This window comes from Octopus bimaculoides, chromosome 10 (assembly GCF_001194135.2).
Source record: "Octopus bimaculoides isolate UCB-OBI-ISO-001 chromosome 10, ASM119413v2, whole genome shotgun sequence".
Lineage (NCBI taxonomy): Eukaryota > Metazoa > Mollusca > Cephalopoda > Octopoda > Octopodidae > Octopus > Octopus bimaculoides.
The window spans coordinates 93,379,128-93,389,913 of NC_068990.1; the positions used below are offsets into that span (position 1 = coordinate 93,379,128).

General features: G+C 34.6%; 1 protein-coding gene across 1 annotated transcript in view; it reads right to left on the reverse strand.

Moving 5' to 3' along the window:
* Nucleotides 1-155: 155 nt before the first annotated feature.
* The window catches only part of LOC106876575 (cytoplasmic phosphatidylinositol transfer protein 1), a 39,867-nt gene continuing 29,236 nt past the window's right edge, over nt 156-10,786 (reverse strand). Inside the window, exons 8-10 of the mRNA XM_052971379.1 lie at nt 10,547-10,642; nt 3,617-3,680; nt 156-2,824 (exon numbers count right to left, since the gene is read on the reverse strand). Of these exons, the coding sequence (XP_052827339.1) occupies nt 2,730-2,824; nt 3,617-3,680; nt 10,547-10,642 (255 nt within the window). The 3' untranslated portion in view covers nt 156-2,729. The remainder of the gene's footprint in view (nt 2,825-3,616; nt 3,681-10,546; nt 10,643-10,786) is intronic.

Genomic DNA, 10,786 nt, shown 5'->3' on the forward strand with positions numbered 1-10,786 from the left:
ACTGCTCGAAGCAGAACTGGATATATTCTTTATTTCTGCTATTCTGAGGAAACAGAATCTTGATTTATTCTTGAGACAAAATGATTGTTGAGGTATAAAAAGAACTGAAACCATGAGAAGAACAATAAATTCATGCAGAAGAAAAAAACCAACTCTTTTCTTTGAAGACACAAATAGCAGAACTTTATTCATTTTTTTTTTTTATTGTATGCAATTTAAAAAAAAAAAGTTATATCATACAATGAAATGAGATCAGGTTACCATCAAGTACGTGTTTATGTGAACAAACTAAACCATTTTTTTTTTTTTTGTTTATTTGTCAACTTTACATTTAATGTTGAAACTTCTAAAGTATAATATTGTCAAATTTGAGTAACGGACATCAAAGATCTCGAAACAATTGAAAACTAAACTCACAATGTCACCTCTGTATAAATGGTAAGAATAAAACAGTTTTTTTTGTTTATCATAAAGGGTCAAAAGAAACTTAAAAGATTTCAGACAGTTTTGGCAGGAATGTTAACACAGTGCAAATTCAAACACCCGGTCATCAAAGACACGACGGCCATAATAATTATAATTTAGGCACAAGGCCAGCAATTTTGATTGGGTGGAGGACCAAGTCAATTACACTGACCCCAATACTTAGCTGGTGGTTTATTGACCCCGAAAGGATGAAAGGCAAATTTGATCTTGGCAGGATTTGAACTCAGTATTAAACAGCTGGATGAAATGCTGTTAAGAATTTAGTCTGGCATGCTAATGAGCCAGCTTGCTGCCCTAAGGAGGATGGTGATGATAATTTTTAACACAGGTCAAAATTTGGGGATAGGAGACCAGTATATGACTGGTATTTATTTTATCAAAAGGATGAAAAGCAAAATCAACCTTGATGAAATTGGAACTCAGAATGTAAAGAAGTGGAAGATATGCCAATGGGCCTTTTGTCCAATGTTCTAACCATTCTGTCAGCTCACTGGCTGGATAACAATCCTTTCTACTCACAAGGCTTGAAATTTTGGTGGGAGGGCATAGCTGATTTCATTGACACCAGTATATGACTGGTACTTTATCTTATTGACCCCGAAAGAATAAAAGGTAAAGTCAACCATGGTGGAATTTGAACTCAGAATGTAAAGCCAGATGAAATGCCACTAAGCATTTTGTCTGGTGTGCTAACCATTCTGCCAGCTCACCGCCTTAAAAAAAAATAATAATAATAATGACATTTATGCTAAAAATATAGCAAAATGCCTGGAAATGTTTACAGAGAAAACAATGCTGGGAAGACATTTTGCAGAGAATACAATGATTGTGGCCAAATGTTGAAAGTGTTTTGTTCGAGGTGAATTAAAGAATGACAACGTGACAACAACACTTTAGTTTTGACAATAATAGAAATTAGCATCGAAAAAAATCAGTCCAGGCCATTGTTCCCCTGCTTGAATAAACATTTGAAAATATTACAAATATAGAAATGAGTGTTTGACACATACACATTATAGATAGATAGATAGATAGATGGATGTTATTTATATATGTGGTTGTTGCTTTTGACTCTATCCGCTGACCATCCATTCAAAGTAAAAATATCAAGAGAAAGTGATTAAAAATATGTTTTATGCAAGAAAATCTTCGCACTTTCTGCTCCTGAGATAAACTGCTTCAAAACATTTTTTTTTTTCTTTAATTATAATATCAGATAATATTTTGATGAATAATTATTTGACAGTGTTTTGGGATCATTAATTAATTAAATGAGATGGGGGTACAATTTGTCATGAAGTAACCATAATACTGGTACCTGTCAGGTGTAAGGTGGGATGACAGGTAACATTTGGCAAGCAATGAGAACACAGTCAATGAGTCAATATATATATATATATATATATTTCATTTTGTTTTTGAGCAAAAGTTCATAAGGTCTTGCCTTGGCCACCACTAATTATACTAACAAAGAGTTAAAGTAGAGGAATTATATTTAACTGATTCACTCACAAACCAAGTTGTTTAGTAAACACCAAGGACTGAAGATGCCAACCTCTGAATCCATTTCTAATCATCTATGTACTTTTATATAAGGCCACTTTCTCTGACCAATCAATTTTGTCATTTCGTTAAATATCTTTAATAAGATACATTATAAGAATTAAACTGTGAGTGACATGGAATAATTAATTTTTAACAGAAATCAAAGTAGATAAAACTACAAGAAATAGTAAATTTGAGGTTAAAAATCCTTTGGTAGCCTTTTTGCTATTCAAAAGGTTTTTTTTTGGTAGCTGCTTTCAGAACATAACGGCTTTCATTATTAAAAACAATTATCATAATTAAACCATTTCACTTTCTAATTGTTAAAAAAGTAAATAAAAACAATAAAATGAGTATTTTTCCCCTTTTGGAAATTTTCCAATTTGTTATGTGGGCAGAGATCTGCTAGGTTTCCATTCTAAAAACATTATGGCACCAAGTAACCAGAATAAAATATTACTGTTTATCTGCAAATTGCTTCAAAAATAAAACCCACCTCTCAAAATCTAAGACAGGAATAAATAACATTCCAACTGCTTACTGTGGCACATAAGATGGCTAGAGAAGTTTAAGATAGAAGAGAAATAAATATACAGACATTTAGCAACATTTCTCACTTGTTCTTTGAATATTTTTCCTTTTTTTTTTTCTTTTTTATCTTTTTGATCCAATTTGGTGGAATTATAACATTTCTTCATTCACTGTGGGCTTTCGGCATCTGCAACTCCAAGTTTCTTGTTAGTTTCTTCCTGCATTTTAGCTTCATATTCTCGCAAGTCTGCTAGACTCATTCCTAATAATAAGAATAATAGCAATAATCAGATTTTGGCACAAAGCAAGCAATTTTGAGGGACAAAGTAAGTGGAAACCCCTTAACCCTAGTCCTTGACTGGTACTTTATTTTACTGACCACCACCCCACCCTCCACCATCGAGGGATGAAAGGCAAAGCTGTCCTTGGTAGAATTTGAACTCAGGACATAAAGACAGATGAAATACTGCTAAGCATTTTGCCCAACGTGCAAACGATTCTGCCAGCTCACCGCCTTCAGGTACAGCCATATAACTAAATATATTCTCTATTTATACAAAATATGCACCATAGAAAAATGGTACCAATATCATCATCATCATCATATAATATTGAGAAATATTAATTGATGTTCAAACACAACAGTGTTGGTCAAATGTCCAGACATATTAAAGACTAAATGTAAAACATTATTATTAATTATGATTGATTTAGAGAAGAAGAAGAAGAAAAAAACTATCTCTTTAAATATTTAACAATAGAAATAGCAAGAACATGAAGGTCACAGATGTTTCTATAGTCTGGGAGTCACGGAGAAAGAAATGGACAAGAAAGCAGCACATTTATTAAGAAAACTCAACTCAAGAAATGGAAAAAATGTTTATCCTGGGAATGAATTACAATAATTAGGAAAATTCTGTTTGCTCAGCTGTATGAGAACATCTTCTTAAAGCTGACATTAGAGTCATCAAACACTTGTAGAAAAGTCAACACTCATATATATTAGAGAGAAGAGGAAGAGGAGAGAGAAAGAAAGAGTGTGTGGTTATCTTACCAAACCATTCATCAAGCCAGGCAACTGCTTGCCGATGACCAAGCAACAAAATATCACGAATCGCCTGAAAATAGACACAATATAGAAATAGAGTTATTAAATATCATACATTTATATGTGTGTGTGTGTGTGTGTGTTATCATCGTCATTTAACATCCGCTTTCCATGCTGGCATGGATTGGACGGTTTGACTGAAGACTGACGAGCCAGAAGGCATCACCAGGCTCCAATCTGATCTGGTAAGGTTTCTACAGCTGGATTCCCTTCTTAATGCCAACCACTCAGAGAGTGTAGTGGGTGCTTTTTACGTGTCACCAGCACGAAGACCAGTCAGGCGCATACATATGTTTTCCTCCTTATGACATCAGCGACAATTTAACATTAAACTGATGGATTACTAAATACATTTAGTAGAGTACATGTTTATTAAACTTTTTCAAAGAAAAGGGTGACTGTAACTTCAAAGTTTCATATATATATAATATATATATATATATATATATATATTTATATTAAAAGTCAAGGTACAAGATGTACCTGTTTGCTTGAAAGAAGAGTTAAAACTCTCCCAAACCATGCATCTCTGACTATATGAAAACATGCACAGAGAGTGCAGCAAATATATTTAGAAATAGTCTTCCCATTTGTAAAAATACAAAGAGGAAGGCAGATATCCCAGCATCAATTGATTTCGCTTACTGTGCCGAATTGATACTTGAAGCTCATCAGCTAGGCTTACTACATCAACTATTTTTAAAAATATATTTATCTCTCTGTGTGTGCGTGTGATGTGTGTATATACATACAGGCATACACATTATATATATATACACACACACACACACACACACACACAGAACATAGTCCATGTTTTCTTCTCATTAATATGAGAGCAGCCACAAAAGCCTGTTGATAATCACACAGCTTCCTTCTAGAGGTAATTTTTATAGCAATCCTTTAAGTCACATTGATAGATTTAATCTTATACCGGACTGCAATTAATTCTCAGAGATAACAGTAAAAGATTAAAGAAATTCAGCTATAATCTGCTTAAATCTATTGATACTATCAAGTTGTAAGTTATGTGATAGATATAATTAGTATATCTAATTACTAAATTGAATTAGATAAGATGGACTTGCATGAGATATGAAACATTTAAAATAAGGTTTGTTGGACTAAATGGTGTTTGTCAATGTGGTCAGTGAACAATGACAGAAACATAAAGGATGAATGTAACCAGTGTGTAGAGATGAAAGGACTGAACTACAAGTCCTCGTCATCTGACGTCCACCTTCCATGCTGGCATGGGTCGGAGGATTTGACGGGAGCTGACAAGCCAGAGGACTGTGCTGAGAAGCAATTGTCTGTTTTGGCAGGGTTTCTATGGCCAAATGTCCTTCCTAATGCCAACTATTTTATGGAGTGTGCTTTTATGTGGCACCAGAACCAGCAAGGTCACCAAGTAACTTGCAAGACATGAACCTTCAACTGAGAGGGGTATTGATATTGAAGGAGAGATGGCTTTGTGCCATGTGATGAAAAATTAAAGCACGACAGAAATACAGAAACAGGTCTCTTGCAGCAGAGGATATACATGGCTACCCCAGTTGGAAAGAGAGAAAGAAAGTACACTAAATTATTTATTTAAAGGACACAAATTCAAACTATAGTTCTGTAGTGGAAAGAATAATAATACTATTTGGTTTTTATGGTTGCTACAGACAATTAACATAAGCTGCATTGTTAGTTTTATTGCCAGCATACCATTGTTTTGCAATCCACTTTTCTCTGCAAGAATGGGTCAGACAGACTCTGTTGAGACAGGTTTTTTTTGCTATGGCTTGATACTCTTCCTGTTTCTAAGCAAGATAATATTTTCATGGAAGTCTAGAAACAAAAGACATTGCTTCTATGCTGCTGGTACTCATTCCAACTATTGTACACCGTTGAGACAAGGCATTAAGTATGCACACACACACACACACAGAGGTTTTTGCCATTTTCTTGCCTTTTTTTTTTAAATAAAAGAAAAAAATACAAGGTGTCGATAATGTTCATTTTGGTTCTCCACTTTCAAGCACACAAAATAGAACCTGCCTTATTACAAATTCATGTTCAATTACATTAGAGAGTGTAAAGTCTCTAACAAGTGTATGTGCATAAGGGACAGGCTGCAGTGAGCCACTAAATACAGTGCTTGAAGTATAGTGCCAACAAAAACCGAACAGACCCTTGTGCCAATCCAACACACACACACACACACACACAACAGGCTTTTTTGATTGTCTGTCCACAAAAATCCACTCAGAAGGATTTGGTTAGCCTGGGGGTGTAGTGCAAGATATTTGCTCAAGATGTGGGATTGAACATGAAACCATGTTGTTGGGAAGCAAACTTGCTAACCACATAGCCATGCTAATATCTAAAAGATATTTTTCTTTATTTTGAATTGTATCAACATCAATTTGTTAAAACAATCCTCACATATCAACATCTGATATTCACATACCAACATGTGAAGCCTAAAATGAGTTTGACCAAACTATTCTAAATTCTTATTCTGATTAGTATCAATTGAATTTAATTACAACTTGAGTATTTTGGTGCTAACAAATGTCTTGCTACTAATTAGTAACAATTAATACCTTACTATGTTACTGCAGTCAATTCCAGTTAATTGCATACTGGATAATTACATAACTTTTCAAAACACAGAAGTGGAAATTGATCAATTAATTGCAGATGCAAACGATGTCAATTTCTGTTAATTATATATGTTTTTTTTAGGATTTTTATTTAAAAAATTATATGAACATTTCATTTGATATAAATAAAATGATTCATGAAGCTTGTTTTGGTTTTAGTTTGAAAAACTTCAGTAGTAAATCCTGTCCACAAACAACTGATATTAAAAGAGTAAAATATAGTAAAAGTTGTAGTAAAAAGATTGTTTGCCAACATAACATGGCAGTCCTGGTTTAGGATGAATGTTGCTGTAATTTAGCCCCAGCAGACATCATCTCCAGCTGGCTAAACGACACGATCTGTGTCTAGCTGAACGATCATTCCGTGCTGATGAAGGGAAATAACCTGGAAATCGTGATACACAGATATTGTCTTGAGGTGAGTGGGGGGTGCTAGATTCCAATGTTTGAAAATATAAGGACACAGGTCGTATCATACAGCCAGCTGGAGGCGATGTCTCCTGGGGCTAAATTACAGCAACATTCTTCCTAAACCAGGACTGCCATGTTATGTTAGCAAACAATCTTTACTCAAAAGTACTGTTGCTGAACATCTCTCATTGTGAGATTTACAAATAGTAATTTTCTAATATATTCAGTTTATTCTTACCATTTCAATGAATTCACGATTACCAAAGATCAGATTCCAGTGTCTTATTTTTTCAATTGAAGAATAAAATTCTTTTCCATTAAATTACAGGTGAAGTAGCTTGCTTCCCAACCACGTGGTTCTGGGTTCAGTCCCACTATATGGCACCTTGGGTAAGTGTTTTCTACTATAGTTCCAGCCCAACCAAAGCCTTGCGAGTGGATTTGATAGACATGTCTGTTTGTGTGTGAACTGCATTTTTAACACAGCATGTTCATAAGAGATATAATCTTAGGAGAAATACTGCAGGAAATGGTATGTCATCAGTGTGTATACATTAGCTATGATACGTAGGTGGCTATTTTAATTAAATACTGCCTCAATTGCATATACCACATTTTTATTCAACCAGGTGGCTATTCACAGCATCAGTTACTGTTTTGTTCTCTGTTTCTTATACTGGAGACAATGAATTCTCGTCCAAGCATCAGGCTGCAGGTAAACACTGAAAATGCCCCAAAAGGCTGAAACGCATCTGACATTCCTGCTGCTGTACTGATTCTTCATCTCCTGACATTTATGGCATTTTGAGCGTAGCATGTCAATAAGAGATGTTATATCAGGATGTTAACCAATCAACAGTGTATGACAGTCACTGCTAGCTCTCACTGTGCATGCAACCATGTGCTGCCATCTGTTGGCATACTACAGAACTAGTCCAGGAGTTTTTTGATGCCACCACATATTCACCTTCTCAGGTGAAAACTTCCCTGATCAGAGCCAAATTCTTAACCACTCCCCCATGACATTCTGAGATATGCACCAGTGACAGTGAGGAAGAACAACAACAACACTGCTTCATGAATACCAAATACAAAATAGTTTCGTAAAAAGTCTGAATTTGAAGAACTATCCAACCTATGCAGTTTCAATGATTATAATGTAAATTATCATCTTTATTTTAGTCATCATTTCAGTAAAACAAAAAGTTATAGTTAATAAATCCTTGAACAGTTGATAGATCTACCGTCTCTGGCAGTTGATAAGGTTGGTCATTATCTCTGGCCAGTCCAGTCTCAGGTAGATGAGAGATAGATGTGACTTTATACAAAACCATCATCATTTAACGTCCATGATGATAATTCCATATAAAGTCATGTGTATCTCTCATCTTCCTAAGACTGGACTGGCCAGAGATAATGACCAACCATATAAACTTCCTACTCTATGACAGACATTTGTAACCAGACTGAATGGTCTCCTGTCATTTCAGAATCAGATTATCTGGGACATGTAGAAATAAGTGACCTATTTCAGTTTCATATAAATTAGAGCATGTAAAAATAAGTGACCTGTCTAGAAATTTGACAGAGTAGTTTAATATACAGGAAATAGGTTCCAACGGACAACCAATGAGATGTTTCCATGTTGTTTTCTTTGGTATTTCCACAGAAAACAAGAATAGTTATTTTTTAAATGCTTTCTAAATTCCACTGGTCTCAACCAGACTATACAGCAAAAGGAACAGCGATTGAATTTGTAAAGAACTTTCCAGCTGCATTCTGTCTTCTATCCCACGTATTGGCAATTTACCCAGCTACCCTGTCTTTTAGTTATTGAAGCAGTGTTCGGGAGGGATGTGAAGGACGGCAAACTTATTGACGTTTTAATCACAATGATGATGCAGACATAGTTGAACCACACACACACACACACACACATATATACACAAAAACAATACATATATGTACATAAATACATACATATGCGCACACACATACATGCATGCATGTAGAGAGAGAGAGAGAGAGAGAGAGAAGATCAGATGATCAGGTAGAAAGAAAATGAAACTACACACAACAAAACACACACACTGTGCCATTTGAAAACATCAGACTTGTTTACATTATATGTTTGGCAGAGAAGCAAGCAGTATTGACTGATCAACAGTGTGTGTATACACACACACACACACACACACACACATGGCAGTAGTGAAAGAGAAACCCAAGTTGCAGCTAAGCATAATGTACTTGGAAGGTTCTAAATGTCATCATTGATCTTTCTTGTTCAATATGTTATAATACCAACTGAGAATAGATCAAACCAGATTTGAATATTATCATTATTATTATTATCATTATTATTATTATTATTATTATTATTATTACAATCAATTTGTTAATCTCATAAGAGATAAAACTAATCACCAAGAGATAATTACCACAAAAGTTTCCTTATAACTTAATCCATCTTTAAACCTTATATAACAGAGGCAGAAAGTTTCTATGGGGTCACTCGACCTGCTAAAAATGATAACCAAATCTTTAGGCATCTCTCACATCATGCCTTTTATAACTTTAACTTGAATGAGATTTAGCTGAGTCAGATTGGTCTTTCCAACAGTCTATAGTTTGTGAGTCATGGGCAACACATCATCACTAAATATGTCAACGTGAAACTTCATCCAACAAAGCTGTAATTTATCTTAAATGTATGCATATCTGTGACGTGTATATACACTCACACAAACACACACATAACCTGTACCATAGTTATAGCACACATACACACACAACATATATTTGATATCTATACTTTGTGTAGCTTGCGTTGGGGCAGGGTTTACAACAGCTAGACACCCCTCCTGACACCAAACCTCACCAGTTCCTAAGTGAAGTAATACCACTGTCCCAGTCTATCAAACCGCAAACAGCCTGGATAGGCTTTCATGGTGGACTGCAAGCAAATGACAGTGTGCAGTTGTCTGTCTATGCCAAATCGGACTGGAATCTGATGCAGCTCTGGTCAAACCATCCAACACATACCAGCATGGACAACGGACATTAAATGATGATGATGATGATGGAAGGTCTGAGGTCTGTGTGTGTGTGTGTGTGTGTGTGTGTTTGTCAAGTTGACTGGGAAAACTATTCTTTGGAGGTTGTAAAGCTCTGCTTTAGCTGGTAATTCTTCATGGTGGACACGCCATCATTGGTCATTTTTAACAGTGGATATGTCAACATTAGTCATATTAACAATCCATCAACAATCCTTTCTAACACTGAACAGTCAAATAATGGTCATTTTTAAGAATGTAAAATATTTTTTCATTCTACAATAAATGCTTCAGAAGATCATTTTTGACTGAATTCACAGAAAGCACAAATGTAATATTTCATTCCCAAATTTGTTTTGCAAGATTTATGATGTGAATTCATGTGTTGAAACAGATTTTGTTGTCTCAGGAGGGTCATTATGCCAATAATAAACACACACACACACACTGGTTTTATTTCACGTCTTTTATTATTATTTTTCAATTAGTTAATTATTTAACCAATTAACTAATTGATTGTTTGATATATTCATTTGGTTAATCAATCAAACAGGTTTGTGAAAGTCTTTTTAATGACAACCAATTGACAAACAAAAAAGAAGTAAAATTGAACCAATGCATGTATTTTATTGGCATAACGATACCAGAAAAGATACAACAATACAAATACTCCAAAAGAAGCACATGTCTAAAAAAGAAAAAAAACAAAAGAGTTTGGGAAACAAACTTCCACCAATGGGAGAGCAAATACTGACCTTTTGTCCAAATTGTTCAACTCTGGTTTGCAGACCCCAAACTTCAAATTTCACTTTCACAACTTTGTAAGAACACATTACTGGATCAGAGCTTTTCTATATTGAAACAAAGATAAAATAGAACCATACTTAATATACACACATAGACATTCATATTATAACTATCTATCAATCTATTTGTTTGTCTGTCTATCTCTCTCTCTCTCTCTCATATATATATATATATATATATATATATAT